Raw genomic sequence first — 15,121 nt, 5'->3', positions numbered from 1 at the left:
GCCCAATAAAACTGGTTGAAATCTTCCCGCCTTTCTGCCTTTACCCAGGCAGTGCCCTCACCTCCTGGCTGGCAAACAGCAGGGCATGATGATGAAAGTTCAAGGCTGGCATCAGGAGGCCTGGGGGCTCTGGATCTGGCCCTGGCACTCACTCCATGCATACCCTTGACCCTAGGCAGTTTTCTTATCTACGAAATGTGTGGTGATGGTAATGGGAGATCTAAATCCTCTGGGATTTTTAGTTAACACATTACTAAGAACCTCCTGTGTGCCCGGCACTGGAGACAGTACGTGCAAAAGCAAACTCAGGCTCTGCTTTCATGGGTCTTTAAAGTCTAGAAGGAAGAGGTCTGAAGATCAAATCTTCACTGTAACTGTGGTAAAATGGCAACTGTTACCAGGGTTTTAAAGGTCTGCAGAGCTAAGGCAGCCGGGAATGATGGAGGTGGCAGGAGAGGGAGTTGACAGTCCGAGGAGCAGCAGGGAAGGATACAGTGAAGATGTGGTTTACTGGGTGAATGTCCGTGGGCAGGGAACAGTATTAAGTAGTTGGATGGCTTACACAAGAAATGGGAGGCCAGTGGACCAGCAGGCAACTGGCCACTTCAAGGCACTGTGGTCATGGTCAGAGAAGGAGTTAAAGTTTTCCGGGGCGAAGTACATAGTGAAGGAAGCCAGAGAGAGAGATGGCTAAAAATATGGGTCAACGCATCTTCCAAAGAAAAGATTTTCTTAAAAAAGCTTCCCCCTCCGAAGAGCCTTCCTTGATTTCTCCACCTTTGACCTATGGTATCCCTCCCTCTCTGGCTGCAGTCCAGCGAGACACTCAAGCCTCCAGGGCAGTCAGACCTGAGCTTTGTTTTCCTGTATTAAACTACATCGTGGCTTCAAACGAGGTCCTCTGCCTTCTGAGGCCTCAGTTTCCCCAGCTGTGCCGTAGCAGGTTGTCTCGTAAGGACCCGCCCAGCGCTAACGCAACGTGATTCGGTCGGCAGGAGCAGTGGGCTGCCTGCATTGCTGCGCAGGCATCGGGCTGCTGGCTGAGTACCGTCACCCGGCTGCGGGCGCTCTCCTCCCGGGCCGGGGCCCGCGGGCGAGGATCCCGGCGCCACACATTGCGCAGGGAAGTGGGGGTGCGACCCCCGGCTTGCGCGGGCGCCCTGCGGCCCCGCCCCCGCAGCCAGCGGCCCTGCGGCAGCGGGGGCCTGAGCTCCGCCCTCCCTCCTCCCGCCGGCCGCCCTCCCTCCTCCCGCCTCCCTCGCTCGCTCGCTCGCTCCCTCCCTCCCCCCGGCCGGCTCGGCGCTGACTCCGCCGCACGCTGCAGCCGCGGCTGGAAGATGGCGGGGAACGACTGCGGCTCGCTGCTGGACGAGGAGCTCTCCTCCTTCTTCCTCAACTATCTCGCGGACACGCAGGTAAGATCAGCAGGGGCCACGGCCGGGGAGCCAGGGCCGCTGAGCTGCGTGGGCTGCCGCCGCAGCCGCGGAGGCCGGGAGACAGCGGTGGGCGCATTGAGGGGATCGGGGGTTCCAGACTGCAGAGCCCCCTTCCATGCACCCTGCGATGCACTTCTTTCTGGGGACAGGAAGCTGGAGGTCCCCCCACCACGCATGCCGGACCGTTGCGGTCTCTACGGCCGCTGGGGAGGGTCTAGCCTTGGTTGCTTGGAGTCCGGCCCACCCCCACCCACCCCGCTCGCTGAGCTGGGGGGTTCGGTGCTTCCTTGAAGAGGTTGAACCGCGTCAGGTGTTGGGGACCCTCATGCTGAGTCTGGGTGCAGAAGGCGCGCCCTCAGGCTCCCGGCACTTGCTGCCGTACTTTCACGTGGACTTGTGGCCCCCGCGCAGGCGCCTGTCCCGGTCCCCGGAGTCCCCTGATCCTCCGGTCTTGGGTACCCGGTCTTCTACAGCTAGCCCCCCCGAGGCTCTCCAAAAGCTCCCGCAGAGCGGAGTTTTCTGCAATTGCCCGCTGAAGGCATAGGGGTCTGCAGGGCACGTGGACATGCGGGCGGGGGTAGCACCTTCCTGGTTTCGCTACCCGGTGGAGCCCCTGGGGGCGAAAGCCCGGCAGGATGGGGCCGGAGGAGTGTCTGGGGGCGCCTGGGTCCCCCTGCAGCGCGCGGCCCCTGGTGCGCGCTCGGCGATGCTGGGGGAAGGGAAGGCGAGGCGGCGAATCCGGCTCAGGCTGCGCCCGGGAGACCCACTGGCGACACGCGCGTGACAGGAGAGGGTGCTCTGTTGGGCCGGGAGGGGCGAGGAAGCTGGTTACTTGGAAACGGGGGCGGAGGGGGGTTGCTGCTGGGATAAACAGCCGGGAAAATGCCCGCACAGGGAGTGCGCGCCCCCTACCCGTTCCCCAGTTTTCCCCACCCCTTGCCTGTTGCAAGCATAAAGTTTGGCCCCACAGTTAGGGTTTTTTTCTACGGCCACCCCGGCAGGGGTAGCGGGGAGGCTGGGGGTGCAGCCGAGCCGCGAATGAGACCCCGGATGCGGATGCACGCGGGAGGCAGAGGGGCTGCTGGGCTCTACCGGGCGCGGCTTGCTAGGGCTGGTTTGGTACCTGGGAGTCTGAGCGCCGGTGCCGGCTTGTTTTGCATAACACTGGAAGGGAGGGGGAGGGGGGCGGGATGTGGGAGGGGAGAGAGGGAAACTTTGCTTCTTGTTATATCTGCCGGTCTTTAGGCGGCAGCAGCTGTCATGGGACCGGGTGGGCGGGGAGAGGCTTGCTAGCTGACTCCTTGCCGTGAGATGCGACTTGGAGGGGACGCAGCAGCCGAGACCTTCAGCTCTGGGGGACTCTGGGTGGCGAGTCCCGCTGGCTGCTGGAACCGCGCGGCGTGGCTGGGTGTCGCCGAGAGGAAGCCCGCCACGCACTGAAGGCCGGTCCCTGATCGCTGCGGACGTCCATGCGTCAGGGAGCCGCGGGGCCTCGTGGTCGGTGGCGGGATCGTTTGGGTGGGTTCCGGGCAGGGGCCGCAGGGGCTAGTGGCGTATGATCGCGCTTCTCCAGGCCCGGGGAAAAGTGTGATGAGTGGTCTGTGCGCGGTAGTGTTTATTTGTGTGCACACGCCGCGCGTACCGGGCGCGTACCTTTACCTCTGACAAAACTGCAGCGGAGCTCCAGCGGCAGTCACCGGGCGCTGGCATTCGCCCCTGTCTGCTCCGAAGGCCGATCCCAGCCGCGGCACCACCACCGCGCCCACATCCCTCTAGCCCCCAGCCCTCTAGCCGACAGTATGGGGCCGGGGGGACTGGATACTTAGTGGGCAGAGTTGCTGCTAGGAAAGTTCTGCCCTCGGCCCTCTTGCTTGTCCGGGGGTGTCTCCAAACCCCTCTACTAAGACGCGGATGTAAGAGGCCTGAAATAGCCAGAGACTCGTCCAGAGACCCACAGGAAGAACTCGTCCACTTTGGACCCGACCCAAGGTTTCAACACCATCTTGTGTTCTTCGGCTCACATTTGCCCTTTTAGCCGTCCAGAGTGCCTATCCAGCAGGCAAATTTCACCTAAGGAAACTAGAAATTTGGGTAATCGTGTATCAGCAGAAGCAGTGCAGTGGAAGTTAATCTGGGACGTTTTGCTTTTTTTTATGTAACCACGTGATGGGCTGAGGCCCTTCGGGTGATCTCTGCCGTCCCAACTTGGGAAGTGTAATTGATAGGGGGAGCTTTGCCGCCGCCCCTAGAAGGCTCCGAGAGCCAGCCGGAAGAGGACCTGGGCGGGTCTTCGCGGGCCTCCTCATTTTACAGTTGGGGATCGAGGCTGAGAGGGCTGGACGGCTGGTACAGGACCACGCAGCCAGTGGGTGACAGAGCCACCCAGGGCTCCTGACTCCAGGTCCTGTGTGTTACCTCGAAATAGCACTGGACTTGGAGTCAGAAGGCCTGAGTGGAGTCGCCTTCCCCACTCTCTGGCTGGGTGACCCCGGAGCAAGCCATTTTAACCCTCCAGCCTCCTTTCTCCCATCTGTCAAATGGGGCTGGTGGTGCCGGCAAGAGAAGCCCAAGGCCCGGTGGTTGGGGGTGAGCACTATTTGCATGTGAAATGTCTGGTCCTTCCTGTAACTTCCTCTCCTCCCCCCAGACCCTCCCTGGCCCTCCCCTTCACCCTTCACCGTCTCCCTCTTTGGAAGGGGTGGGGAGAGTGAGTAGAAAGGTAATTTATCGGCTTTATCCCAAAGACTTGTCTTTGGCAGCTAATCCAGGGTTAGATAGAGGGAGGATTTCTGTTGTGGAGACTTAACTTATACCCATTCAGGTCAAAGTTCAGAAATTCAACAGATTAAGGTTGTGAAAGTTTCTTGGAAAGGTTTGGGGCATGTGTCGCAAAGGACTCTGTGTAGGCTTCTTCTTGTTCCAGGCCCTGCCTGTAGTGCCCTCGCCCACCATCCCTGTGTGGCCCTCTCCTCTAGCAGGCCTTTCTAGCCCAGCTTGCCTTGCTTTCTCCAGCCTCTGGTTGTCTTAGTCTGTGTTATACAACCAAGCATTTTGTGTGAGAGTCCTGTGGCCCAGTAAGATTCTGGAACTGGAGTTGTGCCTTTCATGTCTTTGTGCCCCTGGTCACCTGTCACCGTGCTGAGCTCCTTTGCTTAGCTCTTGGCTAGGTACAGGAAACAGACAAGGGACACTCTCAGGCTGGTTGGGGGGACAGCTGGGCCGAGTATGGGGAGAGAGGAATGCAGAGGGCTGCAGCTGTGGGCAGTGACTTAGGCTCCAGAGACCACATAGTAAGCCCACACTAAATATGGGTTGTTTGAAGACACTTGGGACATCAATCATAGATGTGCAAACTGTCAGAGATGGCAGGATCTTTATAAATCATCAAGTCCAACCCCTTATCATTTAAAAATATTTAATAATAGAATTGTTAGGAAATACTGGCAAGCATAAAGAAAAAAGAAAATATGAAATCTTACCCAAACATAACCACCATTAATTTTTATATGTGTTTTCTGACTTATTCTTTCCTATTGATTCCTATGGATTATATTTTTGTACAAAAATGGAATCATTCTTTGTATAGTAATTGTAACTTGGAATCACACCGTTCCAACATGCTTTTTTTGTCCTCCAAACAATATAGTTTCCACATCAGCAAGTATTCTACTTAGTATCTTAATATCTTAATTGTTATGTAATATTGAGGGTTGAACCAAAAGGTATTTAATCAATCCTTTGTTGTTAGTCATGTAAGTAGTTTATATATATATATATATATTGCTCTTATAAGCCATGCTGAAATGAATATCTCTGCGTATGTCTTCTTTTCTTCATTTAAATTCCTAGAAATGAATTACTCTGTCAAAGGAACTATGCAGGCGTCTGGTAAACACATTTCTGGATTACCTTCTAGAAAGATTATGCTAATTTGCACACTAGCATTGTATGGGAATGCCCAGTTCCCCATACTCAGAAAACTCTTGGCATTTTAATTGTTTTTCATTTTTACCAGCCTATTCATCAATAAATTTTGTCACCTTATTGGTTTAATGTGCATTTCTTTGATGACTTGTGCTGCTGAAACTTTTCCCCAAATGGGTATGGGCCATTTATGGTCTGTTCTGTGAAATGTCGTGTTAGTGAAATCGGCCCATTTTTCAGTTGGTATGCTGTTTCCTCGTTGTTCTAAAACTGGATCTGAACACCCGAAGGAGCACCTGCCACACGGAGAACTGGAAAAAATGGCTTGACTACTGTTGACTTGCTTGGTCTGGAATGCTGCTGCCTCCACAGCCCCTAAAACCAGGGCTAACTTCTTTTCCAAGTCAAAGTTCTGGCTATCTATGGGGCAGGTTGAAGTGTACCCTTTGCTGGGTGCCTTCACCCCCTCTTCATCTGTGTGAGACCCAGGAGACTTAAAAAACTTTTTCACCTGAGTGCAGAAGGGGACACATTGCTGGCTCTGTTTACCAGAGACCCAGGGTTCACTTTCACTGGGGCTTCCTGGCTGATGCTAATGATCAGGATGCTTATGGAACCCAGGAAAGGCAATGGCCCAGCAACTGGGCCCTGGGGGTTTATGTTTCGCCTTCACCCTAGGGCCTTCCTTTCCCCAGCTGCTGCAGGCTAACCAGAAGCTTCATCATTGCCAGGATGTGAGTCACCCTTTTCCTTCTCTCTCAGGAACAATAGAAGGAATACTGGGTTGAGTCAGAAGAAGCCTTGCAAATGGGGGCTTATGCTGGGAAGCTAGTCCCTAACGTGAGCATTGCAGTATTAATAGCTATCTCCTCCTGCATCATCATCATCATCAATGCCATTTATTGAGCATCCTCTATGTGCTGTGTGCTCTGCTGAGCCTTCTGTTTGCATTATTACATTTCATTCTCATAAAGATTCTACAAAGTATCAGTTCAGTTCAGTCGCTCAGTCATGTCCGACTCTTTGCGACCCCATGCATCACAGCACGCCAGGCCTCCCTGTTCATCACCAACTCCCGGAGTTCACTCAGACTCACGTCCATCAAGTCAGTGATGCCATCCAGCCATCTCATTCTCTGTCGTCCCCTTCTCCTCCTGCCCCCAAACCCTCCCAGCATCAGAGTCTTTTCCAGTGAGTCAACTCTTCTCATGAGGTGGCCAAAAATACTGGAGTTTCAGCTTTAGCATCATTCCTTCCAAAGAAATCCCAGGGCTGATCTCCTTCAGAATGGACTGGTTGGATCTCCTTGCAGTCCAAGGGACTCTCAAGAGTCTTCTCCAACACCACACTTCAAAAGCATCAATTCTTCAGTGCTCAGCCTTCTTCACAGTCCAACTCTCACATCCATACATGACCACTGGAAAAACCATAGCCTTGACTAGACGGACCTTAGTCGGCAAAGTAATGTCTCTGCTTTTGAATATGCTATCTAGGTTGGTCATAACTTTTCTTCCAAGGAGTAAGCGTCTTTTAATTTCATGGCTGCAGTCACCATCTGCAGTGATTTTGGAGCCCCCCAAAATAAAGTCTGACACTGTTTCCACTGTTTCCCCATCTATTTCCCATGAAGTGATGGGACCGGATGCCATGATCTTCATTTTCTGAATGTTGAGCTTTAAGCCAACTTTTTCACTCTCCTCTTTCACTTTCATCAAGAGGCTTTTTAGTTCCTCTTAACTTTCTGCCATAAGAGTGGTGTCATCTGCATATCTGAGGTGATTGATATTTCTCCCGGCAATTATGTCATTATTCCCATTTTACAGCTGAGGCATTTACAGTTTCAGAAGACTCATTGACTTGCTGAAGATGATCTACCTTGGAATAAGTGGAAATGGTGGGATCAGTGGGCAAGGTCCCCAGACCTCTTGATTCCAAGTTCCATGAAGACAGGGACTACTCTCTTTCTATTTATTGTCTTCCAGCATCTTGAGCAAATGAAGGCAAATTGTCAAGAGAGAAGGCAGAACTACTTCTCTAGGTCTCTGTTCCTCAGTCTATGAAATGGGGGTACTAGGCCCTAACTCTCAGGATTGGAAATTAAATAATAGAATGTATGTAAAATGAGCATCTGTTGTGCACAAAACTTGGAATCCTTCTGTCTCTGAAACTCTTTAGAAGGGCAAGATCAAGGATAGAAGGATAGAATTAACTCCTGCCCATGCAAACTTTTCTCTGTAAGAAAGGGAAGCACAATTCTTGTGATAAGGATGAAGGGAACCCAAATAAAGTCATTTAGAAGAGAATGAGCAGGGTTGTTTACTGTCTCTCCCTCTCCCACATAGTTGAATGCCTCAATTACACCCTGTGGACACTCAGCTGATGAGGAATCAATTGAACTGGATTGACCTTCCTGTTACTCTCCCTGACTTCCAGTCTGGGTCCTTGTCCATTCACAACTGGGTTCCTGTATTTACTATGACACCAGACTTTGTCCTCTCCTGATTGTCCTCAGCCCCGGTGGCAGACCAGTCCTCCTAGAGCACATGTCTGATGCCACCCCATTGCTCACACATCATGCACGGCTCCTTGCTGTGCTTAGTTGCTCAGTTGTCTCTGACTCTTTGCGACCCCACGGACTGTAGCCCGCCAGGCTCCTCTGTCCGTGGGGATTCTTCAGGCAAGAATACTGGAGTGGGTTGCCATGCCCTCCTTCAAGGGGTCTTCCCAACTCAGGGACTGAACCCAGGTCTCCTGCATTGCAGGTAATTCTTCACTGTCTGAGCCACCAAGTACTCTTAAATGCAAACCTAAAGTTTAACTTCATGCGCAAGGGCCTTCAGGTACTTGAGGTTGAAGAGTTAGGCCCCTGACTTTATCCTAAACTGTCTGCTTTCTCTTTGGGATCCTGGCCTGCACCAGGCTATGGCATGAATCTTCCAGGAGGTATTGGCTCATGCAGCTATTTTCTGTCTTCTGTTGGAATTTCTACTATTTGCATTATTCATCCTGCACAAAACTCAGCTCCCACACTATCATTTTAGTGATCTCTCACATCCAGGTACCATTGCTCCATCCCATGTGTAGCAGAGACCATTCTGAAGTCAGCCTGCCTGGGTTTGAGTCCTGGTTCTGTGATTTACTAGCAGTGAGACCTTTGGTAAGTCACGTGACTTCTCCGAATTTCCATTTCCTCAGGTGTACAGATAACGATAATAGTACTTCCCTGATAAAGCTGTTTCACTACGGAATCAACGAAAATCAAAGGACATATGAATTTAAAGCACCTAACAGAATGCATGGCATAGAAGCACTCGATGATAGATGTAACATATGTCTCATTAAGTGTTTAGGAAATCACTCCAGATTGTTAAGCTCCATGAGGGCAAGGATTTTTGTTCTCTTTGTTAAACATTTTTTTCCCCCAATGAATAGACAAATGCCTGAAACACAGTAGCCATTCAGAATCCTCACTGGGTGAATAAATGAGCTAGACTATGAGCTTTTTCGGAGCACGGGTTCATCAGACAAGGCAGATTAAAAAATCTTTTGGAATGACCAGAAAGTTCCTCTCCAGACATTCATCCCCAGCATTTTAATATATTCATAGCCTACCTGTGTTTCAAGCGCCTGCTCACACTTGACCACTCTGGAAAGCCTGTGAAGCACACTGTTCTGCTGACGTGGAGGGTGCCGCTTATTATCTGCTAGTGCTTTGTTTTATTTTCTGTGCAGCATGCAGGATCTCAATTCCCTGACCAGGGATCAAACTCATGTCCCCTGCAATGGAAGTGCGAAGTCTGAACCACTGGACCTCCCGAGAAACCTGTGCCTGTGTGCTTTTATCCCTATAACTAGAATGACAGCTCAGAAAGGGCAAGAAAAAATATTTTTATCCTGGTCTGGTTTTGTGTTTACCCATTAGGTAGGCAAATTTTTGAGCAGAACAATGTTTTATATGACTAGGGGTTAGGTTCTCTGCAAAGAACTTCGTATTTTAAACATTTTACGATGGAAAATAGCGAACATACACAGCCAAAGCCAGTGGCAGGAAGGGAATCGAGAATATCCATGCCACTGTCTCCCGGCTTTGGCCATTTTTGACAAGCGGCCACTCTTGTTCGTCCACTCACAGACCACATGTCATCTGTGGCTGTTCAGTGTGCATCTGTGAAGAGACTTTTGAATACTGTTGCAATGGTTTCTTCCAATGTGAGATTGCTTCTGTTTTCCCCATTTTGTAAGTGATGAACTTGAAGCACAGAGAGGTTAAAGCAGTTATGCAGAGTCTTGGAGCTAGTGAGTGTCTAACCTGGGATTTGAACATGGGTTCTTGAGCAGCTGCTGGTGGCTCAGATGGTAAAGCATCTGTCTACAATGCGGGAGACCCGGGTTCTATCCCTGGGTTGGGAAGATCCCCTGGAGAAGGAAATGGCAATCCACTCCAGTACTATTGCCTGGAAAATCCCACGGACAGAGGAGCCTGGTAGGCTACAGTCCATGGGGTTGCAGAAGAGTTGGATATGACTAAGCTCTCCTTGGCTTGGAAGGGACCTTGGAGCACATCAAATCGACCCCTACCATTCCCAGGAGAAGGGACCCTGGGCAGAGAAGGAGAAGCCACCTTGTTGGACGATGCCCAGGTCTCCTACTCCCTGACTAGTTCTTTTCCTGTATCAGAACTTGAGGGGAGGGTGGGTCTTGGCTCTGGGGGAGGGACAGGGTGATGGAGAGACTCTGCTGCCCAAGGTGGCCAGGCTTTGTGGTGGCTGCAGAGTCCTGGGGTGCATATCACCAACTCCTGGAACAGGCTGCACGTTCTTCCAGCCTTCACTGTGCCTAAACCCCAGTGGGTTCACCCATTCCTCTTGCAGTTGACCTTTGTTTTTCAGTCGCTCAATCGTGTCTGACTCTTTGTGACCCCCATGGACTGCAGCACGCCAGGCTTCCCTGTCTGTCACCAACTCCCAGAGCTTGCTCAAAATCATGTCCGCTGAGTCAGTGATGCCATCCAACCATCTCATCCTCTGTCGTCCCCTTCTTCTCCTGTGTTCAGTCTTTCCCAGAATCAGGGTCTTTTCCAATGAGTCGGCTCTTAGCATCAGGTGGCCAAAGTATCGGAACTCCAGCATTAGTCCTTCCAATGAATGTTAAGGATTGATTTCCTTTAGGGTTGACTGGTTTGATCTCCTTGTAGTCCAGGGGATTCTCAAGAGTCTCCTCCAACACCGCAGTTCAAAAGCATCAATTCTTCAGCACTCAGCCCTCTTTATGGTCCAACTCTCACATCCATACGTGACTACAGGAAACACCATAGCTTTGGCTATACAGATCTTTGTTGGCAGAGTAATGTTTCTGCTTTTTAACATGCAGTTGACCTTGGGTTTTCTCATTAGGTGCTCAGGACCATCCCTTGAGGGAGACAGGGTTGGGACACAGAGCTGAGAGGAGAAAGATGGCCTGAAGGCACATTGCTAGTGGCAGCAAGACTCCAGGGCTCCTGCCCTGCCCTTCCTTTAAGGCAGAGCCTGAGTTGCCACCTGGGCCCCAGGTCTAGAGTAGGGGACCAGAGAGACTTTTACAAGTCAAGGGCAAAGTCTTTCATTAATTATCCCTAAAGGCCTGTAATTACTGCTCTGTCTTTTAGGGAAGAAAACAAAGGTTTGCTCTAATTATTTGTTTCAGTGGCTGAGAGGGCTTTGAATCCTAGGATTGTACTCTGCTTGGGGTGAGCCCTGTGGCCTTTGGCACAAGAGTTTTTGTGCATGTGCGTGCCTTGGCACTTTTATCTAGGAAATAGGACTGAAAGAAGCACATACTTAAGGGGTTTTCTGGGGAAGGGAATGGCAACCCACTCCAGTATTCTTGCCTGAAGAATTCCTTGGACAGGCTGCAGTCCATGGGGTCGCACACACGACTGAGTGACTAACACTTTCACTCGGGCTTCCCTGGGGGCTCAGATGGTAAAGAATCTGCCTGCGATGCAGGAGACCCAGGTTTGGTGCTGTGTCGGGAAGATCGCCTAAAGAAGGAAATGGCTACCCACTCCAGTATTCTTTGCTTGGAGAATCCCATGGACAAAGGAGCCTGATGGGCTAGTCCATGGGGTTACAAAGAGACGACAGGACTGAGCAACTAACACTTTTACTTTTTCAAGGGGTTTTACAAAAGGCTGTTTGAGATGATGCCTGTAAAGTGTTTAGAAATGCTTAGTATATAGGAGCCATTGTTAAAAAACAGACAAATGTAATTCAGACCTTGCTATTTATCTTCCCACTGAACTCTTGGTCCTTGATCCTGTCTTAGCCCTGAGGTTCCTAGTATTATGATTTCCTTCACCCTGTCTTTCTGGGGGGACTAGAGAAGAATCCCCTCCAGCCTTAGCCAAGTGTTCCCATGCTGACTTTTCAAAAAGCAAATCCAGTTAGATGCTACTTAAAGAGAGGAGAAGAAATATCCGTGATTAAGAGCTCTGGGCTTTAGAGTTTAACTGCCAAGGGTTTAAATTTGTATTCTACCATTTACTAGCTGTGTGACCTTCACCAAGGGTCTTAACCTCTCTGACTCTAGTTACCTCATGCAAAATTGGGGATAATTATAGTATGTTCTTAAGATAACTGCAGGAGAGAAATGTGCCTGCCACATTGCCTGACATATAGTAAGCACCCACCTGACATATAGTAAGCCACTGTGAAGATGACAGTGGTAATTATGTAAATACACCAAGGTAGACTTGAGCTTTCAGGGAGTTGGGAGTGCCTTAGAGACCATCTTGCTCAATGCCCTTACCTTGAGGTGAAGAAGCAGACAGGGAGCAGACTAGGGAATGCCTTCATATCACCCAGCCTGGCTGCTGTCTGCTTGGCCAGAGCTGGCTCTGCATAGCAGGGACTCAACTGTCTGGGACCCACTGTCTGGGAACTCAGCCGGGCGAGCCCTGCTTGGCTGAGATGGATGCTCCCCGGCAGCTCTGCTGCCGTGTTTTTCCCTTGTGCTTGCCTGGCAGAACAGAGTCATTTAGCAGAGGGAGAGTGAGGAGACGTTAGAAACCAGGCCCTGAGCAGTTGCAGCAGCCGGCCCACGAGTGGCTCCCTGATGTTGCCATGGCAAACAGCCTTGGCAACGTGGCTGCTTGAACCTTATTTCTGGTCTCAGGCTCTTCTCAGAGAAGTGTGGTACCCAGGACATTAGGGAGGGCCCTGCCTTGGTTCTTTGGCACTGAGGATGACCCAGCCTCCATGCTGCTAGTGACCCCAGACCCCAGCAACCCCTGCTCAAAACATCTGCAGGCTCATCCTCAGTGACCTGCAGAAGCAAGCTCCTTAGTACAGCATCCAAGACCTCAAATGCTTACCCATTTATCCATCTATCTGTCCATCTATTATTCCACTACTGTTGACCGTGCAACACTGTACCCATTGCCACAGAGCAGAACAATATATTATTTTTAACATGAATCCTGGTGTTCCTAGACTGCCCTCCTCTTCAACCATATCCTTCAACAGTGATGATGATGAGAACAGTTAAAAACTGCTAACCCTTTCAAGAAGAGCATTTAATTTCAGAGGAACCCCATGAAGTGGGGTTTACCCAACTTTGCAATTGGGTAAACTGAGGCTGATTTCCAGTTTATGGTGCTAATATTGTTTTGCAGTTCCTTCCCTATGCCTGGCAACCCCTAGGACTCCTACCATGAGATATTTGTTGCCCCTCCCCAGCTCCAGCAGCATCCTTCAAGGCCTCAAGGGCTGCCTCCCCTAAATCCCCCTCTGAGAATTGCTCCCCCTTTGCTCTGTGATCCTATAGTCTATGACAGAATTTGCATCTCCTAACTTCATTTTGTATTCTGTCACCCTGATTAGTTTATATCTGCCCTTTAGCCCCTCCAAAACAAAGCACATGGGGAAACTGGCTATGGTTTTGAATGTCCTGATGAGGCATCAGCAAAGGATTTTGTTAGTATTGTTATTAATAACAGTAAGCATAGAAAGTAGCTAACATTTCATGATCACTTAATATGTGCCAGGTACTAAGATAGGACCTTCAGGTACATTGTCAGGTAAAGGATTCTCAGCTACTGGGAGAGGTCGGTGCTATGACAAACCAGAAAACTAAAGCTACCAGATGTTCAGTGACTTGCCCCTTGTCGCCCAGACAGGCAGTGGAAAGGCTGGGATTTGAGCCTAGGTCTGCCTGGCTTCAGAGCTCATGGTCTTGCCCACTGCAGTGTGACCAGTCTGGCTGAGCATATGCAAGGACTGGAATGGGGGTGATGGACAGCGGGATGGGGGCATCTAAACTTGGCCTCAGCTTGGGGGTGCTCACTGGAAGTGAGTGGATGTGGAGGAGACAGTGCAGGGGCCTCAGAGTGGCGTCCCTATAACAGAGATGCGGGTGCGGTGGGGCGCAGAGGAGAGTTTGCTTTGGGGGAAGATTTGTATGGGGAGGAGACCTCTATTTATTCTGGACCTTCCCTGGAGCCTTGTTAAATGCAGAACTCTGGTCCCAGCCTGTGATAACTTTTATGTGTTTATTCTTTATGTTCTCTCTTCTCTGACCAGTCAGGACCAGAGCTCCCTAAGGAAAGGGATCTTGTCAAGCTGGTTCAACATCAGATCTCCCAATGCCTTGGCAGTGGCTCGTATACTGTAGGCCCCAAATAAATGTTTTTTGAATTACAAAATGAATGAACAAATGCCATTTGATCTTTCAGGAATGTCACCAGCCATTTGCCTGGCCACAGAAGCCCCTTCTCTGTGTGTGGAGCTAGGATGTGTGGGTGAGGGGAGTTTAGGAGGTTTGTGCTAGTTCCCACAAGGAACCCACTGCCCTTGTCTCCAAGATAAGCCTTGCACACAAAGGAATCAAAGGACAAACATCTTTTGGAGCCTCCAGAATCCCCTATCAGAACACACCTCTAGCGGGCAGGTCTTTGTGGAATGTTAAAACACATTAACATTGGGTTAGGGTTAGGAATCCAGTCTGTTGCTCTGGCCCGACTAGGGAGGGGCTCAGAGCTTCCAAAATCTACAGGGAGGGATTTGGTCAAATGTCGCTATGTCTTCCAGGGAGACCAAAACCAACACCTTACACCGGGCCTCATGTCCATTGCCCAGCTGCTTATTCCATTGGGTCTGGCCTCCACTCTGGAGGAAGAAAGTAGAGAGGGAATTCAGAGAGGTAAAGGGATCATTCAGGAATCCAGGACTGTACTTCCCAGCCATTAGCTCCAAGCCAGATCCATCATTCCTTGCTCAGAATCACCTGGAGACTCAGTCTCTTCCATAGAAGATCACCCCTCACCCTTCCCGCCTAGGGCCAATTCACTCCTTGTTTGCACACAGTTCTTACAGGCTTGGCAGTCCTTTCCAAGCCTCAGGACATTAGAAGCAGCAAGTCATTTCTGTCAGTGTGTCCACACAAGCGTGGGGTGCGAGGTGCGTGGCAGAAACACGTGGATTCAGCACTGAAAGCCACTGGGGCCTGAGCAAGCAGCCCCCTTATTCTGAGTACATTACTGTGCAAAAATACAAAGCTAATGCCTCGTAGAGACAGTGTATCATCCCCGAGGAAAGGTATATTCTGATCAGTGGTCTCTGTTCAAGAAAGCTAGAAAGTGAAATGTATTTTGGTGTCACTGTCTAAAACAGGAGGTCTATCAAGAGGAGGAAAAATTTCAAAGTTGTCTATAAATGAAGCTTATTGTGAGCACACATTATTTCTTGATAATGGCTGATGAAGAAGGAGTTGGTCTAGCTGTAAAA

The 15,121-nt window shown here is 50.5% G+C and overlaps 1 protein-coding gene across 2 annotated transcripts in view; it reads left to right on the top strand.

Annotated features, from left to right (window-relative positions):
• Positions 1-1,292: 1,292 nt before the first annotated feature.
• Positions 1,293-15,121, top strand: part of PPARGC1B (PPARG coactivator 1 beta) — a 121,133-nt gene continuing 107,304 nt past the window's right edge. The window contains exon 1 of one of the 2 annotated variants that reach the window (XM_040239586.1): positions 1,293-1,415. In XM_040239586.1, the coding sequence (XP_040095520.1) occupies positions 1,338-1,415 (78 nt within the window). In that variant the 5' untranslated portion in view covers positions 1,293-1,337. The remainder of the gene's footprint in view (positions 1,416-15,121) is intronic. The other variant, XM_040239587.1, reaches the window with a different exon arrangement.

The sequence above is a fragment of the Oryx dammah genome, unplaced genomic scaffold, assembly GCF_014754425.2.
Source record: "Oryx dammah isolate SB20612 unplaced genomic scaffold, SCBI_Odam_1.1 HiC_scaffold_5, whole genome shotgun sequence".
Taxonomy (NCBI): Eukaryota; Metazoa; Chordata; class Mammalia; order Artiodactyla; family Bovidae; genus Oryx; species Oryx dammah.
This window is presented reverse-complemented; position numbering and strand designations above follow the sequence as displayed.